The 24,730-nt window shown below is 46.7% G+C and overlaps 1 protein-coding gene across 2 annotated transcripts in view; it reads left to right on the top strand.

The window, feature by feature from the left end:
* Window positions 1-11,831, top strand: part of ERCC6 (ERCC excision repair 6, chromatin remodeling factor) — a 72,994-nt gene extending 61,163 nt beyond the window's left edge. For both annotated transcript variants that reach the window (XM_027530364.1, XM_027530365.1), the window contains exons 13-21: window positions 1,527-1,742; window positions 2,228-2,338; window positions 2,827-2,946; window positions 3,497-3,591; window positions 3,941-4,086; window positions 4,171-4,869; window positions 6,748-6,952; window positions 7,564-7,642; window positions 8,736-11,831. In XM_027530364.1, coding sequence (XP_027386165.1) covers window positions 1,527-1,742; window positions 2,228-2,338; window positions 2,827-2,946; window positions 3,497-3,591; window positions 3,941-4,086; window positions 4,171-4,869; window positions 6,748-6,952; window positions 7,564-7,642; window positions 8,736-9,158 — 2,094 coding nt within the window. In that variant the 3' untranslated portion in view covers window positions 9,159-11,831. The remainder of the gene's footprint in view (window positions 1-1,526; window positions 1,743-2,227; window positions 2,339-2,826; window positions 2,947-3,496; window positions 3,592-3,940; window positions 4,087-4,170; window positions 4,870-6,747; window positions 6,953-7,563; window positions 7,643-8,735) is intronic.
* The last annotated feature ends 12,899 nt before the right edge of the window (window positions 11,832-24,730 follow it).

Genomic DNA, 24,730 nt, shown 5'->3' with positions numbered 1-24,730 from the left:
GAGTGTAATACTTAAATGCATTTGCTAAATTACATGGCAGATTTCCCTAAATTTTAGTCACTCAGTTCAGTTCAGTCGCGTAGTCATGTCCGACTCTCTGTGACCCCGTGGACCGCAGCACACCAGGCCTCCCTGTCCATCACCAACTTCTGGAATCTACCCAAACTCACATCCATCAAGTAGGTGATGCCATCCAACCACCTCATCCTCTGTCGTCCCCTTCTCCTCCTGCCTTCAATCTTTCCCAGCATCAGGGACTTTTCACATGAGTCAGCTCTTTGCATCAGATGGCCAAAGTATTGGAGTTTCAGCTTCAACATCAGTCCTTCCAATGAACACCCAGGACTGATCTCCTTTAGGATGGACTGGTTGGATCTCCTTGCAGTCCAAGGACTCTCAAGAGTCTTCTCCAACACCACAGTTCAAAAGTGTCAATTCTTCAGTGCTGAGCTTTCTTTATAGTCCAACTTTCACATCCATACATGACCATTAGAAAAACCATAGCCTTGACTAGACGGACCTTTGTTGGCAAAGTAATGTCTCTGCTTTTGAATATGCTGTCTAGGTTGGTCATACCTTTCCTTCCAAGAAGTAAGCGTCTTTTAACTTCATGGCTACAGTCACCATCTGCAGTGATTTTGGAGCCCCCAAAAATAAGAGTCTGACACTTTGTCCACTGTTTCCTCATCTATTTCCCATGAAGTGATGGGACCAGATGCCATGGTCTTAGTTTTCTGAATGTTGAGCTTTAAGCCAACTTTTTCACTCTCCTCTTTCACTTTCTGCCATAAGGGTGGTGTCATCTGCATATCTGAGGTTATTGATATTTCTCCCAGCAGTCTTGATTCCAGCTTGTGCTTCAACCAGCCCAGTGTTTCTCATGATGTACTCTGCATATAAGTTAAATAAACAAGGTGACAATATACAGCCTTGATGTACTCCTTTTCCTGTTTGGAACCTCTCAGTCATATCCAGCTCCTTGAGACACCATGGACTGGAATCTGCCAGGTTCCTCTGTCCATGAAATTCTCCAGGCAAGAATACTGGAGTGAGTTACTGTTCCCTTCTCCAGGAAATCTTGCTATAGCCCAGGGATTGAACCCAGGTCTCCTGCATTGCAGGCAGATTCGTTACTATCTGAGCCACCAGGGAAGCCCAGATTTCTGTTGAGAATGGGTATGATATTTCTTATTTATGTTTAAAATATGAACCAATTTTTGATATACTGTGAATATATACGCATACCTTTTTTTTTTTAGAGGGAGAATCATCAGCAATTGAATATGACCCCAGTAGATATGTTTGGTCCAACAGGACTTTTTGTTTTTAGAGAACTTTGTCAGGAAAAGATGTGTAAAGGTTCTTCCCATTCCTAATATGCTGTGATTGGGGAGAAAACTAAAAAGCTGATGAAAGATTACTTCTTAATCTGTGTTATGTATTGAACAGCCTCCTTCCTTTCCTTCTCAAGTGAATATTATTTTCCATGGGGTGATCTGAGTGGACATAATTCTTTTGTACCATAGATTTTCTCTGGACTCGTAGCCCTAAGAAAAATCTGCAACCACCCTGATCTCTTTTCCGGAGGCCCCAAGAATCTTAAAGGCATTCCAGACGAGGAACTAGGAGAAGATCAGTTTGGATACTGGAAACGTTCTGGGAAAATGATAGTTGTTGAGTCCTTGCTAAAAATATGGCACAAGCAGGGCCAACGAGTGTTGCTGTTTTCTCAGTCCAGACAGGTGCGTGTACAAGCCTCGTACAAGAAGCGAGTTGGTTCTTTATGACTTATGATCAATAATAAAAAAAAAAAAGGATATGGTTTAAAATGGTTCCAAAGGCACGTCCACCCACTGATACTGAAGTGGAAGCTGCAAAGCTCTTCAGGAGATGGGTCTTTCTCTAGAGTTGGTGCCCAGACGTTGGCTTTTTTAAAGAGACTTAATACCATGTGATTTTGGGGTGTGGTTGAGTTTTGTCTGAACTCCGATGTCCTGCTTTTTACAAAATTTGTAAGAAAAGTATGGAAATACCAAAAATGCCGTTGTAGTATTTTCTTTATCCACCCCGAAATACCAAAAATGCCGTTGTAGTATTTTCTTTATCCGCCCTCTTAATTTAAGCCTCTTGGGGAAGGCGTGGTGCTGTTTGCATGAGTGTCGCATACTCACGGAGGCGTACCTTTGATTTTTAAACTCTTACATCCTCCACCACTTTTCCCACACAGATGCTGGACATCCTTGAAGTATTCCTCAGAGCCCAAAAGTATTCTTATCTCAAGATGGATGGCACCACGGCGATAGCTTCCAGACAGCCACTGATTACAAGATACAATGAGGTAACACGTGAGCAGAGCCGTGAAGTCCGCGGTGGTGCTGTGCGGAGGGGACGGAAGCAGGGGTCTGCGCCCGCGGTGCCTACGTCTGGGATTGGGCAGCTGTTGACTAGATGCGTTTCTGGGTTACTGGGATGTGTGTATGTGTTTAAACAAAGAATGTGTATTCCTTTTTAAAAATCCAGTTTTCAGACATTGATAATGTAATTGCTGTGAAAAGCAGAGGCTGTGAGTTGCCATCTTGACTGACCACAGGTCTCTACGGCATGGCCCCTCGCTTGCCCTGCAGCCAGGCTCTCAGGCCTGGGGAGGGGTGCACATTGTTCATCCCTTCCTGCTTCTCCAGGGTGTTCAGCCCCCTCCCAAAGGTCTCTACGGCACGGCCCCTCGCTTGCCCTGCAGCCAGGCTTCCGTGTGTAGAGCGTGTGGGGCCGAGGTGAACAGCTGTGGCTGACTGTGTGTGTACTGAGTGTCATATGTCTCACCTCCAGGACACATCCATATTTGTGTTTCTTCTGACCACTCGGGTGGGTGGCCTAGGAGTCAACCTGACGGGGGCAAACCGCGTCATCATCTATGACCCCGACTGGAACCCAAGCACAGACACGCAGGTCTGTTTATTTTCTGAAAGGAGTGTGTTGGTGACATGCTGTCTGATGGCTTACCCTCAGGAGCAGCCCTCCACGCCACGTTAGCCTCAGCTTAGAGCTCACGTCCTGGCTATGTCTTGTCTTCCGCTTGGAGGGAGGGTCTTCTCAGTGTGTCCGCAGCATCCGCACGAGACCTGTGTGAAGAAAGGACGTGGGAGGGAACTGACACCACTGTTTCTCAGGCAGAGCTGGCTCGGTCTGTTTTGTCGCTTGCCTGTTTGTGTTCCTTAGCAGCCCTTGGGTGTATTTAGCCTCATTAGCCAAAGTTCTAATTTGGGGAGTGGAAGGAAGTGATGGGCTCTGAGTCAGCGCTTGTTGCTGAGAAGGGCCCTTGTTGAGTTACATTTCTCTGCTGTGTCCTGGAGAAGGGAATGGCAGCCCACTCCAGTATTCTTGCCTGAAAAATCCCATGGGCAGAGGAGCCTGTTAAGCTACAGTCCATGGGGTCGCGAAGAGTCGGACACGACTGAGCGACTTCCCTTTCTTTGTTTGGTGGTTTTCTCTGCTGTAGGCCCGGGAGCGAGCGTGGAGGATTGGCCAGAAGAAGCAAGTGACGGTGTACAGGCTTCTAACCGCAGGCACCATTGAAGAAAAGATCTACCACCGGTCAGTGCACACAGCTGCACCCCTTGACCACAGCTGCTTTCCAGGCTGTGGTTGTGTGAGCGGGAGAGACATGCTGCCAGGGTTTGGAGCAGGGGATTTTTAAGAAGTATTACTTCAAGAAATCTTGAAGTAGTTGCTGTAACCTGAGAGATGTATGTTTTTTTTTTAATAATTTCTTGTTTTTTTTCTTTCTCATTAAAATAAGCTTAGATGGCTTATTGTGTATGCTTTTTTTTTTTAATGTCTCTGAGTCTGTTTTTAACCTTATTAATAAACAGTTGCTGTAAGTTTAGAATCCTGAGGTGCAGCCGAACATTGTTTCATACCAGCTTAATTTTTATCTTTTTAGACAAATCTTCAAGCAGTTTTTGACAAATAGAGTGCTGAAAGATCCAAAGCAAAGACGATTTTTCAAGTCCAATGATCTTTATGAGCTGTTCACTCTGAGCAGTCCTGATACATCCCAGAGCACTGAAACAAGTGCTATTTTTGCAGGTATTCCATGAAATAATTTAACTTAAAGTAATGAAATAGTCAGGATTATGCAGTATGACATTAGCTTGTTTTTCTCTTTCATAGGAACTGGTTCAGATGTTCAGACACCCAAACGCCATTTAAAAAGAAGACTTCAACAGGCCTGTGGAACAGACCAGAGTGTCCCAGTGGACAAACAGTTCCCTGATTGTAAGACGTCTGCAAGTGCTGCCATGTCATCTGAAGAGGTATGTGCAGCATCGGTCAGTGAAGTGAATGCAGTAACTTCTGACCAAGGCATTCCTCTGAATGATGCCGTTCAGACACCTCATAGTCTAACCAGCAGTGAGAGGCTTGGAGAAGAGGCAGACGCAGTCTCCAGACCACGGGAGTCCTCAGTGATCCATGGAAATGGGGACAGTTCAGATTCCCCAAGAGTCAGCAGAACGTGCGGGGTGTCTGGTGAGGAAAGCGTCAGTGAAAAGGAGAGTCTTTCTGATAAAAGAGAAAGCTGCCAGGTTCAGAGAGAAGCTCTTTGGGAGAATGAGCAAACGGAAAATAATTTTTATAAGCACAAGTCGAAAATGAAACATCACGTGGCAGAAGAGCCCATGGAGAAACAGCTGAGGCCGAATCAGAAGCCGAAGAGCTCTAAGCACTGCAGAGACGCCAAGTTTGAGGGAACTCGAATTCCACACCTGGTGAAGAAGAGGCAGTACCGGAGGCGAGACCCTGCGGCTGAGAGCGAGGCCAAGGAGCGCAGCCACGACGACTACGTCCTGGAGAAGCTTTTCAGAAAGTCAGGTACTTCCTCTTGCCGAACTTGCCACGGGTGTGCTAGGAAGAGAGCCGAGGCGCTGCTTCTGTGGGGCAGGCATCCCTGCCAGAGCGGAATGCGCACTCAACTGGAAGGGTTTTTCCTTCCAGAAGTCAGATTTGAAGTGTTCCGACACTTCAGAAATAATTGTGCATGCTCATCCATGTTTGGCTGTGCTGGGCCTTCCTTGCTGTGCGGGCTTCTCTCTGGTTGTGGCGTGCAGGCTGCTCACTGCAGCGGCCTCGCTTGTTGAGGAGCACCGGCTCTAGGCGCACGGGCTTCTGTAGCTGCTGCTCGAGGGCTGCGGAGCACAGGTTCAGTAGTTACGGCGTACCGGCTTTGTTGCTCCAAGGCATGTGGGATATTCCCGGATCAGGGATCGAATCTGTGTCTCTTGGTTAGCAGGCAGACTCTCTACCACTGAGCCACCAGGGGAGCCCTGTGCTGACATTTAAAAAAATCATTTTCACCTCTCTTTCCTAGGAGAATTTGAATCTTGGGTGAGTAGTGGGACCTGACTTCTGACCACACGCAGGAGGGCTGCAGTGCTTGAGACAGCTTTGCACCACCTGAATATTCATAGAACATTTCTCTGCATGTATCTGATTATATCTGATATATCTCTATATGTCTGATTTTCCAGCCACAGGAGGGTCAAGTGACAGGTCATGGGGAGAGGAAGGGGCGTGGCCAGAGGCAGGCATTCTGGAAGGAGGAAAGCTGATACCTAATATCAAGGGAGAAAAATTAGGAAAGCAGATTTAACAATTGCTCAGGACCCTGTAGGACAGGCCAGCCTGCACAGCTGAATCATCCCTGGGACTGCCTTGCTCAGATCTCACAGGTCATTGTGTTCCCAGGGTGGTGGTCTTGAGTTACCAAAGGTCTCCGAATGGGTCTCTGTTCAGGAAAGCAGGCTTACGTACAATGTCTCAGAAGGAAAGCCTCTGGGCTTGGTGCTTTCTTGTAAGGTAGTTCACTGGTAACTTTCTCTGTTTTTTCCTACAGTTCCTGATCTGCTTGCTTAAGAAATTATGTGTCATTTAATTTTCAAGTTTATTTGCATGGAGGCGTAGAAAATACTCTTGTAATAATTTTTTTAAATTGACTATTTCAAGATAATTTCCCTCTTGTCATTTCCAATTTTTATCTGTTTCTCTCCTTGTTCCTTGATCAGGTTAAACCAGTAGATTGTTTCTTGATTTTTTTTCAATAAACCAGTTTGATTAATTAATTAGATCCATGGTGGTTCTCTGCCTCCGTAATTTTTGGTTTTATCTTCAGTACTTTCTTCCTTTTTGTTTTTGTTGTTGTTTTAATGTTTTTGGTCCTAATTTTTATAAAACTGGCTTGGCATTCAGTTCACTTATTTTTGTTCTTTCGTTTTTATTAATGTAAATATTTAGGTCTATGAATTTTCCACCTATGACTTTTGAATTCTTCTGGTGTTATGACTATTGAATTCTTCTGGTGTGTAGTGTTTCTGTGATCATTACTGTTTAGAAATTGTGTAATTTTTGTTTATACTTTTATATTTTCCCCCTTCAATAAAGGATAGATTAGTAGAAGGTTTAAAAATTTTCCAGATAGCAGGGAAGAGCTTGTGGAAGTGTGGTGATTAAAGCATTATGCTTTGATGATACAACGCAGTGATAGTTGACAGTCCATCCCTCATTGGGTAGAGATGCAGGTGAAGATCCGCAACGTTTGTCACAGTTTGTGGGTCCTGGTGGTCGTGGGTGAGTAGCAGCCAAAAATGTTCCTGGCTTTTTCTCCACACACAACACACTAGCCTGGACGGAGGAGCGCGCGTGGCCGTGTGTGAGCTGAGAATGCACGCTCACGGCGCGCTTTGCTCTTGCCAGCGGGCGTGCACAGCGTCATGAAGCACGACGCCATCATGGACGGAGCCAGTCCAGACCATGTCCTGGTGGAGGCGGAGGCCAACCGCGTGGCTCAGGATGCCCTCAGAGCTCTGAGGCTGTCTCGGCAGCAGTGTCTGGGAGCAGCGTCTGGTGTCCCCACGTGGACTGGCCACAGAGCGCTTGCCGGTGCACCAGCAGGAAAAAAGTAAGAGGTCGCCGCCCTGACATGCTTGTGAGGAGACCAGACTGGTTGGGCTGGGAATAAAATTGGGACAGGTGGAGACACTCCTGCCGTTTACCTGAAGGAGGAGAAAGTCCCTCAGGGAGGGATCGGCCCAGCCAGATGTGCATAACTTAAGAGAAATACACCTGCCGTCTTACCTTCTTTGCGTTCATTCCTTCCTTTCCAGAGCTAATTTTCTGGGGAAAGGAGAAACCTCTTTTGAGGTGATTTAAGAGGTGATGTTATAAAATAGAGTTGTAGAATAGCAATTAAACTTTAGTAAGGTGATTAGCTGTGTTTCAGCAATCAGTAATTACTCTGCTCTTCTAGGAGTTTTCCTACCTGGAATTCGACGGTGGTTTCCACTGTGACTTGAGCAAGGGTATTGAGTGGTTCTTACCTGGGGATGCAGTAGTAATTTCCCGGAAAAGTAAAGTATAGGAATCTAGGTGGGTAGAGCAGACACATCACAGCTATGAGAGAATAACCACACAGAAGAAAATTCCTCCAAGAAGAGTTCAGGTGTGGAAGGGCATTCTCATCTCTAACTCACAAAGTAACATTTTATCAACTATGACTCTCTGTTTCCTTAGGAGCAGGTTCGGTCAGAAGAGGAACTCCAGTTTCTCCGTGCAGCGTCCCTCTTCAACATCTCCAAAGGAGAAATGCCAGGTAATCTGATAGCCTTTCTGCTTTCACTCACAAGATTTACTTGATTGAACGGCCATGGAAATCTCACTCAATTCCACATGTAAGGTGCATAATGACATCTACTATTTGTATTTCATGCACTTTCATGCATTTATGAAGCACTTTTGTGTGAATTTAAAAGGGCCAGCTAACTTCCTAGAAAAGACAAAGCCTTTGACCCAAGATCCGTAGCAGAATCTCTGTTTTGTCCTCCAGAAGTTCACACAGGGTAGGTGACAGGTGTTGCTGCCCATACTGCCTGCCCCACTCGGAGGTGACGTGCAAGCTCGAGGGACCACTGCTGTCTAGAATAAAGATCTAGAAAATCACCTGAGTGTTGCTTGTAATTTATAAGCTGAGCATCACATCCATCTCTCCCTGCCCTGCAACCCCTAAAGGCCTGGGGTGCTTCTCTCAGAGTAAATAATAGGCCATGTTCGTATTGTTTAATTCTTTTTTTTTTCTGTTTAAGGGTTGTGTTATTTATGAAATTTGAAAACTCCAAGGTTGAGATTCCTACTTTTAGATTAACTTGAACACATCTAGAAGTAGAGAAGCTTTTTTTGACTTCCCACGTTACGTTCTTTTAGCAGTAGGAATACGAAGAAAAGCTAGATTTCTGCTGCTGTTCTGAGGAAACTCACATGAGGTATACAGGAGTAAAAGATCTAAAAGTGAAGGAAAAGAAGTACAGCTCTGATACTGTTTCTTATCCCATGGTGCCCAGATCAGGGAAACTTTAGGAGGAAGAACAGGAAAAGCCCGCAGAGCCCGTACCTCCTGGAGACGGTTTTCTGGAATCCTGGCCCTCCCTCTGTGCTCATCACTCAAGATAGTGATGAAATAAATAGTGTAGTTTGGGGTTTTTTTAGGAAGTGTTCTCTAAGAGCAGGTGAATTTAGACACTTAATTCTCCTCCTTTCCCTTTACGTCAGACGGAGTCTCGTTCTTCCCCCATCAGCCGCAGCACCCTGGGCACGTGTGTTATCTTATGGCCCCTCAGAGCCTTTGGAGAAATAAGTGGGAGCATGAACAGGAGACTAAATATATCCATGCACTGGTCTTCTTTCTCCAGGACAGCACTGTGAAGAAGGAGGGAAAAGATCATGTTTCGGAGCATTTTAGTGGAAAAGCTGAAGATGCAGAGTCTTCATCCGGGGCTCTCACTTCGTCCTCACTGTTGGCGAAAATGAGAGCTAGAAACCACCTGATTTTGCCAGAGCGATTAGAAAGTGAAAGTGGGCGCCTCCCAGAAGCCGCTGCTCCGCTGCCCTGCAGCACAGAACACGATGACCTGCTGGTGGAAATGAGAAACTTCATTGCCTTTCAGGCCCAAGCCGATGGCCAGGCCAGCACCCGGGAGATTCTGCAGGAGTTCGAGTCCAAGTTATCAGCATCACAGTCTTGTGTCTTTAGAGAACTCTTGAGAAGTCTGTGCACTTTTCATAGAACTTCTGCTGGCGAAGGCATTTGGAAACTCAAGCCAGAATACTGCTGAGCAGCATTACTTTCTGGACTTCTAATTGACTTTCTCCAGTGAAAACGTTAATTATTTAATCATCATGTTTGTCAGTGGAAGCTGGCTGTATTTGACGTTTACTTTGAATGATAGCTACCTCATAAACAAAACTTTAGAGAAGAAGAAATTCTTCTCCAAAACTTGTTTTAAAAATACCTGGGTTGACTTTTTTTTTCCCCCAAATAAATTATGTTACAAAATCAGGGACCTAACCATTAATCCTTGGAACACATTTGTTCCTTTACCCAGAAGATGCTATCAGGGAACACATTACTTACTACTCCTTGGAAGTTTATAGACCAGAACTGCAAGAATTCTTGTTATTGGTGCTAAAAACATGTCTTATATTCAGTTAGACCTGTTCAGATAATCAGTTCATCAGTAGCTATTAACAGTATCGTTTGGGTACCTCGATACCGATGCTTAAACCGATCATTGGCCACTCAAAAAAGAGATGAAATTTGTTACCTTTTGAATCCTATCGATTGCCTTTAAACAATCTTCCATTAAGGTACTGTTAAATTGGCAAGTTTTTTATTTGTAAAACATGGAATAGTTTGGTAATAAATGATGAGGTGTGTATTTGCAGAAGGTTATAGTTTTCTCAGTTTAAAGTTGCTTTATTTTAAGCAAAGGACACCTTTTTCCTCCTACATTGACTCTTGGTTTTAGGAAAATGAAATGTGTTATCTTTAAAAAAAAACAAACAGAAAGCCCAAGGTTAACCAAAAGTTAGTACAGATAAAACCACCAACACGTGCCCGTGCACAGGAATGTGACTCTGGACACACGCAGAGAGACCGCCGTCACCACATGGTGACCGCCGTCTCCTCCCAGACCGCTGGCGTGCTGGGAGCGAACCTCGAACATTGTTTCTGTGACTCGTGGTCTTCCTTTCCGAGGACGCTGGTAGCGTTCTGTCAGGCTTTGCTGCTCTCCTTCTGTCTAGGCCTTTTCGTCTCTCTTTCCCCTTTGCGTTCACCATGACTCTACTGTTGTAGAGGTCTGCTTTTCATCTGCAGCTGTTTCTGGCTGTTGCCTGTGTGTTTGGAGTTCTTTTACGCTGTCGTTTCGATCCTTGGTGTTTTCTTACCCTTGTTTTTCTTTCCTTCTCACTGTTCCTTTTATCATCTCAGCTCTGAAGTCTTGTTTTCTAAACTGACCAGATTTCCTGTGTCCTCTAGATCTGTCCTGGTCCAGTTTGTTTCTTCCTTAGAGCTGTTTTCTCTGGCTTGCTGTTTGTACGCTTTCTGATTTCTCTGCATTGCGTCTGCCTTCCTCCCGTCTAGCTCATACTGAAGGTGAGCAGCGGGGCCCAGCTCTCTTTTGTGCTCTTCTCCGCCACTCAGGGAGGAGGGCTGTGGGTTTCAGAGTCAAGGAGAGGCTCTACTGGGCAACGTGAAGCCTTTGACTGAAGACTTGGGTTTTAGTTGTTTTCTGAGATTTTGTTAACTTTGCTCCATGGACTCCCTCCCTTTAGACAGGAAATGTCATAGTCAGAGTCATAATTCCCGGCAGGATTTTCTGCTTCTTTTTCTGGATTCTGGCTTGTTCATTTCATTCAATTTTTAGAGTGGTTTATTATTAGAGGAAGAGGATCCTATCGTCTTCATTCTGCCGTCATTGGAAATAATAGACTTTTAAACGGGTCGGTACATCCTAGACTTGACTACTTGGCTCAGAAGGGAGTCAAAACTCATGAATTTTGTTTCTGGGAAGTTCTTTTTTGTTGTTGTTATCTTTAACCTATGAGAAAATTGCATCCCTCTTGTTCTCAGATTAAAGTCCTGATGCTGTTCACTAGTATGAAGTGCTTGGGCATCATACTTCTGTTGTCTGAAATCTAAAGCCTACTGAGCAAGGGAACTTGTAGCCTTCTCTTCAAGTAGAAAATGCTGGCAAAAGTTATGATGCAGTCACAGGGCGATGGTCTTCACTCCCAGCCTGTCTCAGCCCTACCAGCAGCGGAGACCCTGGCTGGTCACTGCCTTGCCTGTGTCTCAGTGTGGACGTTGGTAAGCTTTGTCATCATGCCTCTGGGTGGAGATAACGTAGGTGAAAATGCTCCAAGTATCATAATTTTAACAACTATGGTTGTATTGGTATTAAGCTACAATAAAGGATTGTAAAATCTTTGTGAAATGTGGAAAATTCCTTAGTTAAAACACGAGCACTGTTTAAAACATTTCAGGCAATACTCTGCCTCCCACTCCTCTTGCTCCTGCTCCGGAGATAAGTACTATATTTGGTGTGTATTCTTGCAAGCTGTTTTCCATGCCTTTGCAGATACATGTGGCAGCAGCTGCTGCTATAATATCCGTTTTTCCCTTCTCCTTTCCTACTAAGACTCCTGCTTTTTACCTGGACACCAAGGCTGCTCACTTAACACTCTGCTGAATGGTTAAATGTGGCCATGTGACAGGCAGTGGGATGTGAAGAGAATGTCCAGACTATGCCCTGAAATAAGGAATTGTGTATCCACTTCACTCAACATTCCCCTCTCGTGCTGGCCAACATGCCTGTGGGAGCCTAAGCAGTGACACAAGAGGGTCAGCGTTGTGTGCTGAGGATGGGGAGTCTGGCCTGCCAGTCTCAAACTGCTTCCTTTTCACCTGTTACTTAAGAGCAAAATAAACTCCTGACTTGTTTAAACCACTGTCTTTTGGAGTCTCTTTGTTACAGCAGCTTGTTTTGTTTTACATGTGATTTATAAAAATGCAATTATTATCAGCCTCATTATTTAAGAACTAACTTCTCATTTAACACATGCTAGACACCTTTTCATTTCTCTAAGTGTAATTCTACCTTCATGGAATCGCTGGACTTCAAATTAGGTGGATTTTTAAATGTAATGGATGTTGTGGAACTACCTCCTTCAGTTCACACCCCATCAAAGGACTGTTCCTCCACACTCTGCCAACAGTAGCCCACGTCAGTCTCGGGAGTTTGTTTTCCTAGCCAGTGTTTTGGTTGAAAATACCTTGTTTTAACTTCAATTTTTCTGATTCCTTATAAAACAAACATTTCCATTTGTAGATCCTCCTTTACGAGTCACCCGTTCGTGTTACGTTTACCTAGTTTTACTATAGGTTCTTTTCTGTCTTAGACGTCCTCTAAGGCAGAAAGGCCATTGTTCCTACTATTATTGAATAGTCCAGTCGTTTCTCCGAGCATTTGAAGAATGCCAGATTTATCATACGTTCCCCTGCCTGTTTCTGGACAGTGGGTCCAGACTCTGCTCCCTCGGCTGCACGCGTCACCGTCTGACTCGCACAGCTCTGCGCTGTCTGCAGGCTGGCGTCCTTTCCTTCTCCCTCACTGCCGTTATCTTATTCTTAGGCATTTTCTGTTCCAGGTGAAACTTAGAATCAGTTTGTTAAGTTCCACTAAAATTGTGTTGCTCTTTTGATTGAGATTGTATTAGTTTATACATGAGTTTGAGGATAATAGACTTAATATAGTTTTTGCCGTTAGTGTGGCTCAGACGGTAAAATGTCTGCCTACAATGTGGGAGACCCAGGTTCGATCCCTGGGTCGGGAAGATCTGCTGGAGAAGGAAATGGCAACCCACTCAAGTATTCTTGCTTGGAAAATCCCATGGACGGAGGAGCCTGGTAGGCTACAGTGCCTGGGGTCGCAGAGTCGGACACCACTGAGCGACTTCATCTTCATCTTCTTCATCTTCTTGCCGTTAGTATCATGATAGGCTTCATTTTTTTAGAGTGATTTTAATAACTTTCTTCACAAAGGTCTTGCACAGTTCATATTAGGTTGATTCCTATTCCTATTCCTAAAATGTTCCTAGCTATTTAATTGGAGAAGGCAATGGCAGCCCACTCCAGTGTTCTTGCCTGGAGAATCCCAGGGACGGGGGCGCCTGGTGGGCTGCCGTCTCTGGGGTCGCACAGAGTCGGACGCGACTGAAGCGACTCAGCAGCAGCAGCAGCAGGTATTTATTAGGTGTTGTGTTAGGGATGTTTTTACTTCTGCATAAAGATAATGGAGAATTAGAACAGAGAATTTATGGTATTATACAGAAGCTTTTAAATATAGTCAAACTCAGTTTCATTTAGTTTTCCTTGAGAACCCTTTTCCTAACTAAAGCCATGATTACATTCTCATAAATTCTCTTGTAAGCTCCATGTGGATAGTTACTTTTTCTAGCACCTTTAAAAACATATTTCATCCTTTCCCTCCTGATTTATAAGCCTTCATCTACATTATATCTGATTTTCATGTAATTATGGGAATATTTCTGGTCTTTGTACTCATGTTAAATTGGTCTACTAACTTAATTTTGCCAATAACCCACTGTTTTAATCATTGTGGCTTTATAATTGGCAATCATAATATAATAGAATGATTCCCTTCATCTTCTAAGAAATTTCTTACTTCTTGGACCTTTGTTCCTAAGTTTTGGAATCAGCTTGTTACATTTGGATCTTGTTTTTGAAATTGTAATGACTGTACAGGTTGCTTGTGGAGGATTGTTTAGGATACTGAGTTTCTCAACTATAAATAGAACACGTCAGTCTATTTATGATACATATTATAAAGACATAATTCCATTGTGTCTTTCACTTACATCTTATAAGGTCATGCACATCTTACATTTATTCCTAATTCTACAGTTTTGGTTGCTATCGTGACATTTTAAATATTCCATTTTTTAGCTTATGAACTGGAGTATTGTTGGATTTTACATACTGGTCTTGTATTTAGCAACCTTGCTGAACTCTTTTATTAAATCCAGTAAGTCTATAAATTGTCCTGTATGTGACAATCTTGACAGCTACAAGTGATGACAATTGTATTTCTTTCATTTCAATACTTAGATTACATATTTCCAATATTATAATGAATATATTTGATAATGATCGGCATCCTTGCCTTATTCCTGACACTGAAGATTAAATTTCCAAAGTTTTACCATTAAACATGTGGTTGCTTTTATTTCCTGGCAAATGATTTTTATCAGTTAAAGAAATGCTCTTTCCAGTTCTGAATCCAGTGCTGAGTTTTATTAAATGCTTTTTCTGCGTCTATTGATTTAATTGTGTTGTTTTTCCCCTTTAAATCTCTTAGTGTTGTAAAGTTCACAGTAATTTTCCAACATTAAAACATCTTTTAGACTCCTAGAATGGCAGTGTGAAGGGCTGTGCAGAAGTGCAATCCAGAAAAGAACTGTAAGTGGATGAAATTCCAGAAGACAAACACCTCTCCCCTCCCTGGAAAATGTAATGTTTCTGGAAATAATCCTGAGGGTATATTGTAAATAAGAGACAGTCAAGAAATCTGCTAAATATTGGTAAGAACAGCTAAAGTCTGTGAGTTCTGACACAGACTATTCCTTCCGTGCTTCCTCCCCGTCTCAGTGTGATGACAGATTCTATAATCCAGGTGATCTGTAATCCTAGAAAATGGGGTTCCCTCTTTCAGGTTCCAGTCAAGGAATATAGTATCTCATAGGAGAGGGGCATGCATTAAAAGCATGCACTGGCTTGGGTCTGCTCAGGCAGAAAACCATGACTTGCTCATTTGGTTTGTCTTATGGGGAACTGGTCCGTATTAAATTTACTTATCTCGACACAGCTTATTTCTAAGTCTCTGATTCTTTATATGTAAGATAGGAATAAATACAGCACCTACTTTATGGGGTTACTCTGAAGACTGGTTTCAGATAATGCAAAATATCAAGTGTCTGGCATGTAGAATGTTAACCACTGGGGGAAAAAGCACTCAGCTAATAAGACCCAGAGTTTGGACCCAGGCTGTAAGGCTGCGGGGCCATCCTGTTTGCTGTTCAGATCCTGGCATCTCCAGGTGTCTGTCTGGATCTAGAAGAAGGCCTCGGCCAGCAGCTTTCTGTTCTTTGTGGTCCTGACTGCAAACAAAGTGGGCATGCTGCGGAAGGACAGCTACGGCAAGGTCAACTGGAAGTGGACAGGAAAGAACAGGAGCCCCTTGCGTGTCATCTACACCAACAGGCGCAAGCATCCCCCTGGGGCACCACCCAGCCCTGCCCGACGATGCGGAAGGCTTCACACTCTGAAAGAGGGAGCGCTCTGTTGACAGTGCCCTGAGTGTCACGGCCCCTCTGACAGGCAGGGGGGACATTAGAGATGAAAGCTGTCTGGAACTAGCCCTTTGCACACTGAGAATTTAGTCAAAACCCTGAATGAGCAGGACCAAAGCATGGGTATGCTGGCCACTGGCCCAGATGGAGTAGAAGCTGCATTCAGAGTCCTTCCCCAGCTCTCGCTGGACTCTGACCCTCCCCTCTCTCCTGATCACTTTCCCTGCAGGGTCTTGCCTGGCCGTTTTTCCATCAGTCCATCGTGGTGGAGTTGAGGTTGGGGGGGACTGTCACCGCCTCGTGCCCCAGCTCAGTCCCTCCATGGCTCTGAGGTTTTATCCTCCTCTCTCACCTTTTGTGGGGCTGGAACCTGCAGAGCCACTTGGCAGTCAGAGACCCTGGTTCATGAGCCCCCCAGCTCCCAAACATCAATATCCCCATCACAGACAGAAGCTTATCATTGTGCAGGAAAACCCAACTGCATAGGCACATGTCTTTGGGAACACTGGCTGTCTGGAGATCCAAATGGGAAAGAATTCTTTAAGTCTGCAGAGCCTTCTGCTGTTTTGCTATGGACGTGCCTTGACACCCCTGGACATGCAGGACACCTCTGGGTATGTCTGGGCCCTTCTAGCCTGGCAACAGTTTGTGGACTGAATAGATGAAAGCCCACCCATGCCCACTTTCTTCAAATAATCCCCTGTCTGTAGTTGGTGGTGGGCAGACAAGCCTCTCTCATGCCTCTGTTCCCCTCCATGCTTTTGTGTGACCAGGACCAGGGTCAGGCTGAGCCAGGAAACCCCACGCAAGGGGGAGGAGGTGGGTACCTGCGCCTTCCTCCCAGGGCTGCAGCTCTTGCAATGGTCGGGGCAGTTTGTGAGTGAGCAGTTGTGGCTCTGCAGAGCAGAGTGTCACTGAGGGAGGCCTCAGCTGTTTCCAAGGCCCATCCGCCTTCTCTGCAGCTGACAATGCCTCCCCGAATCCTCCATCAGAGGCTCCTTTGAGGGGGCGGCAGATGCTGAAAGCAGTCCCCACTCATCCCGCTCCTGGACGGACCCTGACTTTAGAAGGTGAACACGACAAGTAAGGCAAGCTGTCACGCAGGGAGCCTTCAGGCTCCTCTGTGTGTGGCTTTTCTGGAGAGTTCCTTTCCCCTGAATTCTCTCAGTGCTGCTCCAGGGCTGTCTTTTCCTTCTCCTGTTCCCTCCTAAGCAGAAACAAACATTTGATGGATCCAGGAGCCTAAATGTAACACTAGAATAGAGGGAGTGTCTACGAAACAGGGAAGCGGGCGTGCAGGGCGGAGAGAAAGTGATGTAGGTGATGGTGAGAATGGGGTCCTCCCGGGGTAGGGAGGAGGGGTGTCCCTTCCTGGGTAGCCAGAGAAGCAATGCCTTGAGGAGGAACGAGGGTTCTGCGTCCCCCGACTCATCGCCAGGGCAGTGAGAGGACAGCCTTGCTTCACTGAGGTGAAAGCCCAGAGCGGGTGGGATTGTCCTGGGTAGACAGACAGCCACTGCCGTACAGTAAACTAAATATATACAACAAGATGACAGGCAGAAGGGGAAAATCTTACTGCATTTACAGCTCTTACAAATCATCAGTCCTCCAGTAGGAATCGTGAGCCTTCCAATAGGAAAGTAAGCATGGGATACTCAGAACCCCCCTAAAAACCCCAAAGAAATACATTACAGTAAAGCAGTATAGGCTTTCCTGGGGGCTCAGCAGTGGAACAAGCTTGCAATGCAGGAGACGCTGGTTCAATCCCTGGAGAGGGAAATGACAACCCACTCCCGTATTCTTGCCTGGAGAATCCCAGGGACAGCAGAGCCCTGAGGACTGCAGTCCATAGGATCGCAAAAAGTGGGGCATAACTTAGCCACCAAGCAACAAACAGAATATATGTACAAGAAACTGTTTAACCACCCAAAAATGAAAAAAAAAGAGAAAACAAGATGCCATTTTTGTTTGAGGCTTATCTGAGACTATCTGAGACTGTCAGAAATTATTTAAAAAGTTGTCTGCAGCCTCTCTGAGTATGGGGAGCCAGCCAGGCACCTGGCCTGTGGGAGCTCCCATTGTCCCCGTGGTCCTGGGTTGCGACTGCTCTCCATCAGGCAGAGGCAGCCATGCGACAGCAGATGAAACTTCAGGTAAGGCTCTCACCCACCAACACCTCCGCACTGGCCTCTCCTAAATGATCTCCTTTCGTGCACCCTCACCGTAGTCTCACTATGGCTCATTAAACAGCAGTAATTAAAACAAAATAGATTTGTGTATCCTGGACTTTGTAAGGGAATGAAGTTTGCAATGGTGCTGGTGCAGAGCTAGGACTGTAGGACCTAAAATCAGTTCAGTTCGTTCAGTAGCTCAGTCATGTCTGACTCTTTGCAACCCCATGAATCGCAGCACGCCAGGCCTCTCTGTCCATCACCAACTCCCGGAGTTCACTCAGACTCACGTCCATCGAGTCAGTGATGCCATCCAGCCATCTCATCCTCTGTCGTCCCCTTCTCCTCCTGCCCCCAATCCCTTCCAGCATCAGAGTCTTTTCCAATGAGTCAACTCTTTGCATGAGGTGGCCAAAGGACTGGAGTTTCAGCTTTAGCATCATTCCTTATTTCTCCACTGATCTCCAGTAGCATATTGGGCACCTACTGACCTGGGGAGTTCCTCTTTCAGTATCCTATCATTTTGCCATTTCATACTGTTCATGGGGTTCTCAAGGCAAGAATACTGAAGTGGTTTGCCATTCCCTTCTCCAGTGGACCGCATTCTGTCAGATCTCTCTACCATGACCCACCCGTCTTGCGTGGCCCCACGGGCATGGCTTAGTTTCATTGAGTTAGACAAGGCTGTGGTCCTAGTGTGATTAGATTGACTAGTTTTCTGTGAGTATGGTTTCAGTGTGTCTGCCCTCTGATGCCCTCTCGCAACACCTACCGTCTTACAAGTAAGTAAGACCTAAAATCGGCAGAGTAGTTAAGGGGAAGTTGCCTATTGTTGTGCAAAGGTGCACTTCTTAGGGGTAATGAGCTCTCCCTGGGGGTGGGAGTCCTGGCTGGGGTGGGGGAGGGGACCAGGGGCTGCTGGCAGCTGGTCCAGCCAGGGGAAGAGCTGGAGTCTGCTTGGTTAGCAGAATGCTGTCTGCTACATGCAGTTCCAGACACTGAGATGCTCCACTGAGCTTGCATGCTAGCAGGGAGGCGGGCCAAAAAACACAGCACAGTGTTGATGGCTAAGAAGGCAATTAAAGCAGGAGAAGAGCTGAGAGTTGGGGATGTGGGGAGAGTTCTGTGGTGGCCCTGGGAGTCTTCTCTTGAAGAGATGACTTTGAGCTGGGAATGAATAATGGGAAGGCCGGAGCTTTGAAGGTGGGAAGACGGCTGGCCAGGCTGGGGTGGGGACTGGGTACAGGAGGGGTTTCTCTGATCGCCCTGGGTGAGATCATTAGGACACTCCCAGTGATCTCTTTCTCTTCAACCTCCCACCCCCTTCACCCTCCTCCCCATAAGCAGGTAAACCACCAATTTGTATAACAAAGACCCTTTGCCCAGTCTGTGGGCCCAGGAGGAGCCAGAGGCAGAAGCATCCGGAAAGGCCCGTTCTTGAGCTAGAGCTACCTGTGAGGCCCAGGGTGGATCCCAGCTTCATCTGCAGTGCTCACCTGGAGGAGAAGACATGCCCAGCTTTTGCGGGGTTATCAGCTCTATCCATGCATCCATCCGTCCATCTGTCCGTCTGTCCTGCAGCCAGAAGACATTCACACATTCTGAGCCCCTACCCTGTGCCAGGGCTTTGATGGGAGCAGGCAGCACCCGGATAAATTAGCCGGGGCTCCAGTCTTCCTTGGAAAGCTGTCTGTACAGGACTTCCTGCTGAAGAGGAAGGGGCGAGTGTCTTTGCAGTTTGGTGCCACCTAGTGGCAAGTTGTTGGCTCTGGCTCAATAGGGGCGTCTCTGGGCTGGGGCAGCGCCACGGGACGTCAGGATAACAGCAGCATTCTCAGAAGCTCAGCCAGTGGGTAACACTTCCTCGCCAGCCCAATCTGAGGAAACTGGGCTGAGCCACCTGGGGACAGAGAGAGCCCTCCCCCTTCCCCTTTTCTGGTCCCCAAGATGGGGTTGCTCAAGGTTGTCCTTCCTGCCTTCCTCCCACTTCCCCTCTTCTCCTTTTAAGCTGAGCTCACATTTTCATCAACTCACTAGTGCTGACCTGTGACCCAGGATGTACGGCCATTCTGTCGTGTGAACAGAGCCCCATCTGCTGGTGGCAGCCCTGGTGGTGGGGGAGCCGAGGAGATTTGGGGAGTCCTGAGGACCACTGTTTATGCCCCTGCTCTAGGAGAAATTAGCCAGCAGGCTAGAGTGCTAGAGTCCTGACTCCCCTGGTGTTTGACCTGTGACTATCTTCCTCCTTAGCCTGGGAAAGAAAGCCCTGACCTCATGCCTCTCCCAGAACCTGCCTACACCACCTTCCAGCTCCCACCCCAGTGTCCCCTGGCTTTGGGTTTCCTGACTGAGTCCGCAACCAGCCTCCCAAGGGTCTGTTTAGGGGATCAGGGTCTTCATCCAGATTGTCCCCTGGCCTGAGTGTCTTTGCATCTGACTCTCTGGGCTGTGATGAGACCCTGTCTGGTTTGTGTGTTGCCACCCAAGACTAGAGAGGGCTGATGCAGGCTTGTGGGATTTGTGTTACAGTTTTCAGTTTGGGGTGGTGGTCACTGATGTCTACCACTCATGCGGGCTGGTCTCCTTGGTAAAGGATGAGGGTTGAAGAGGGCTCGAGGTATTGAAAGTGAAAGGCGCTCAGTTTAGTTCAGTTCAGTCGCTCAGTCGTGCCTGACTCTTTGCGACCCCATGGACTATATAGTTCATGGAATCCTCTAGGCCAGAATACTGGAGTGGGTAGCCTTTCCCTTCCCCAGGGGATCTTCCCAACCCAGGGATCGAAGCCAGTTTTCCTGCACTGCAGGCGGATTCTTTACCAGCTGAGCCACCAGGGAAGCCTGCTCAAGGTAGAAGGGAAGACAAAAGGAAAAATATCCAAGCAGCATAGGCTTTCACAGAATTGGGAGCAAGTACAGGAGACTCGGGCTTTCCAGGTGGCTCAGTGGTAAAAGAATCCTCCTGCCACTGCAGGAGATGTGGGTTTGATCCCTGAGTCGGGGAGATGCCCTGGAGAAGGAACCGGCAGCCCACTCCAGCATCCTTGCCTGGGAAATCCTATGGGCAGAGGGATCTGGTGGGCTACAGACCATGGGATCACAGAGAGTTGGACAGAGCTCAGTGACTGAATACGCACGAATGACTCTCAGGAATCTTCAGTATGTTTATTGCTTGTTCAAGGAGTTTGTCTACTGGAAAATTTATCTTAGGAGAAAAACGGTGGCTGTACGAATGTTCCACCACAGTCCCTCACTGAAGCAGCACTGTGGCGGATGCTGACAGCTGTCCCCCCAGTGCTTACTCTCCTTTCTCCCAGGATAACAGACCCTGTGATACTCATCTGGGCACACGGACGTCTCCCTGCCAGCTGGGTGGAGACATGCTCCTGGCCACGGGGATACAAGCAGAAGTAGCACGTGTGCCTTCCAGACGCTGGAAGGGCTGTGCCCTCCCGTGAAGGGTGTGCCACCAACCCTCCTTCTCTACCCTCCCTGCTGGCTGTGAGGCAGATGTGGAGGGGCTCCTCCTGGGCCATGTGGACAAGGGCCACACCTGAGGGATGGTGGAGAAAGCAGGTTAAAGGAGCCCTGCCACTTCAGAGAGGAAGCCATCAAAGCAGAGTGGACATCCACACGAGAGGGAAATGCACTGTCTTGTTTGAGCCACTGTTAAAGGTCTCTAGCCCAACAACTGAACATACATCCTGACTGCGTGTAGAACCACTAAGAATATTGTGGAAGAACATTTAATGACACAGAAAGACATTCACAATATATTGTGAAGTGAGTAAGAACCAGGTAATGTTATGGTCCCACTTTTGTTCTTTAAAAAGTATACATAAAACAAATTCATATAAAACATCTGTAAGCTCGACAATAAAATGTTAATAATGGTTCTCTTAGGTTGTAATATTGTGGATGTTTTAAATTGCATTGTCTTATGTGCTTTTTAAAAATCTTCACATTCAATTCATTGATTTTTCCTTTAAACACTTTTTCTGAGGAGCAGAATAAAAGGAACCTATCACTTCAAAAAAATCTATTCACTTAAAAAAACTTATAATCTATTATAAGTTCAGATGCCCTCAGATGTCAGGTAGAAATGATCTTTGTGTAAAGGGACCAGTGTTACAAAGAGGCAGGGTGTGGACCTTGGTCAGTGGTGTTCCATACAATCATTTACACATTTCAAACGTAATAAAGCCAATATCGATTCTGGTTGAACAACAACAAAACTTTCTCCACAATAGCCAAGTGGACACCCCTTCAGAAATTAAAAATTGAGGATCCTCTCCCCTTCCCCCATTTCTTCACTGGTACCTCCCCCCATCTGAACTCTATTTCTTGCTTAAAGGGGCAAAGGTGGTGAGAGGTCAGAGCCCACACAGACAATCTTGGGATAGCTAAGGCATACAGGGCATCCCTTAGATAGGACAGAATTTAGCACAGGCTTTGCCAGTTAGGGGCTGGACCAGACAGGACATTGAGGGAGAGGGAGGGAGGGAGGGAACAGGGAGAAAGATGGGGAAGATGCAAAAGCAGAGAGGCTATTACCCAATTCCCAAGCCCTCTCCTCTGTAGGGCCAGGGCCTCACACATGCTAAGCTCCACCACCACATCTATGGAGCCTTTTACCACATCATAAGGCACTTCTTCTGAGATGGGAATCATTTATCTGCTGCGGATGAGGAGATGATGTTCAGGAGCTGGAAAGCAGCACAGGGGATTTCAGACGCGAGGCACCATGTACATTCTAGTACTGCGGTTGTGAAGTGGGGAGAGCGAAAGCCCTCAAATGATTTGAGTCAAGTTGGGCAAAACAGCCTAGAAGAGCTTTCCTCCTGTAAAACTGCACGGCGTGGCCACTTTGCTCGTGATTGTCTCAGAAGCGACTGCCTGTGACTATTCAAAAGCCCTCTGCAGCAATTAGTAAGAGATACAGGAAAGAGGAGACAATTGGTTGGCCCTTGATTCAGGTACTTATCTGTGCCCCGGCTTATCCTAGAGAACACTGAAGGACACAGCCGAGCCCTGGAGGGAGAGGCACTGGTCGCCACATGCTCTGCTGACGTCCTTGTCCTCCTGAACCTGAGCATAGAGCTTGTCTCATTCCTATGTGTTCTGCATTGCATGCCTAGGGGTAGGTGCTAGGCACCGGGCTAAGTGCAGAGAATGGCATGATGGACCCACGCGGACCTGTTTTCTACCTTCAAGGTTTTAGTCTACTTGGGGAGGTAATATTAGAAAAAAAATCACACAAACAAAATTAAGAGATTTCAAGCATAGTGAAGGAAAAGCCATCTCTTGCACAGCACGGCTCTCAGTGAGCAACTGCTGGAGGAGTGAGAGGGGAAGAAGAGGAAAACTGGAGCTTCAGCATGGCATCAGGGAAGCTTTGCGGGAGCCCCCGCTTCCCGGCAAAGCTGAGCCTGTCCATCGCTGCCTCAGCTGCCCTCCTGCAGCAGCTGGGCTCAGCCTCTCTGGGCTGGACTCTGGCCCATGCGGCTGGGGGTCTGGGAGGGGGCAGCCTTGGGGAACAGGGGTCTGTCCTTCCAGGGTACAGCCTGTCACTGGAACCTGGACTTTGGTGAGCTCTGCTACAGTGGTTATGAGAGGCTTTCCTGACACAGCAACCTCCTCAGTCCCTGGGGGTTTTGTGTACAAATGCATCCCCTGAAGGCGCCTGGCACAGACTGGGACTCCACAGCTATGTTGTGGAATGAATGAAGAAACGGATGGATGGACAGGTACACGGAGGATGTCCCCAGTGTGTATCAGTATGTCAAGCTGAGGCTTGCCACTTGCCAGGCTGGCCTGTGGGGCGCTGTGGGCTGATCGGTGATGGGGCAGAGTGGGGGGAATTGCCTGCACCAGCCTTGCTCAGACATCAGTCAGTTTCATTCAGTGAATATTTATGCTGAAATCTGAATGGGCTCTGAGAGGCTCCCTCTGAGTGAGGCCGGCAGGAGGGAAGGAAGGCAAAGTGGGCCCTCCTCTTGGAGTGAGCAGAGAAGCTCTGCTCCATACACCCAGGGTGTGTCCATGCTGGGCAGGATCGTGGTGAGCTGAGTCACAAAGGCAGAACCAGAGAGTGTGAGAGGAACTGTGAATTGGCTGTGGGGGCAGGGCCAGTAGGTTGGAAGAGGCGGGGTCTGACCACAGACAGCAGTGGGCTGGTCAGAAGAGAAGGAGGGGCTACCTCTAAATCCAGGTTTGCAAGGATGTCACAGAGAAGTCACAGTTCTGAAGCACCTACTGGGTGTGTGTGTGTGTGAGTGTGTGTGTGTGTGTATGAGAGAGAGAGACAGAAACAGCAAGAGAGAATAAGGTACTGATGTTCTGATGTACTGATGGCCAGCCAGATACTGAAAGGCAGGCATTGTCAATCCTGCTTTATAGACAAGAAAGGGGTTTAAGAAGCCAAAGTTAACCCCAAGTCTGTGTGATTACAAACCTACTCCCTTTGCACCATAGATGTTTACGTAATTCGAGTCTATTAGAAATTAGAAAGCTTTTATTGTGCTTACTAATATTCATATGGCAAACATTTCATTTCTTTAATAGTCATTTCAATTAAATTCTACACATTTACTGAACACTTAGCATGGACAATTGACTGTATTTTGTTTCAGGAGAAACATGCCTTGTTAAAGAGGGCCAGTCAAGAGCGCAGGGCTTGTGGCTGGGAGACGGACTCCAGTCCTGCTTCTGTTGTCAACCAGTCCATCCAGGCGCCACTTCCCCACTTCCCCTTAACGTTCAGCAACTCTGTTATTTTATTCTTATGGGGAGAACTGTTTTATACTGAAGGGTTGACCTTGAAAGCTATTTGTCCTAGAGGTTTATTGGTGAGATCATTTAGATTTGGAGACAGATCTTTCTTCTATTTTAGGCTTGGATTGATTTCATTTTATTTTCAGCAACTTATTATGATGTCTTTAATAATAGCCAGATACAATTAACAACTAAATGTTGCTAAAATGATTTTGCTCCAAGTCAGTGACTTCAGTAGATCCAGCAGAGTAGTCCTGGATGTCGGGATCTTAGAAATTGATTCCTGTAGGTTCAGCTTTAGGACATATCCCAGACTATGGTCCAGCTCCCTGAGACTTTCCCTGCAGCAGGAATTGGGAAGCAAGAGGCTGAGGGCTGATACTGAGCCTTGTCAAGACCCTTGGGCTCCGGTGTGATTGCCAGGATGCTGAGGAGCAAGGGGAGGCTCGGTTGTGCACTCTGGGCAGAGAGGGTGCTTCTCCATCTGAAGCTGCAAAAGGATGCAGGAGCATCCTGGGAGCCCCTGCCCCAGCA

Source organism: Bos indicus x Bos taurus, chromosome 28 (genome assembly GCF_003369695.1).
Source record: "Bos indicus x Bos taurus breed Angus x Brahman F1 hybrid chromosome 28, Bos_hybrid_MaternalHap_v2.0, whole genome shotgun sequence".
In the NCBI taxonomy this organism is placed as follows: Eukaryota; Metazoa; Chordata; class Mammalia; order Artiodactyla; family Bovidae; genus Bos; species Bos indicus x Bos taurus.
Note: the sequence above shows the minus strand (reverse complement) of the source record. Positions and strands in the feature narration are given on the sequence as shown.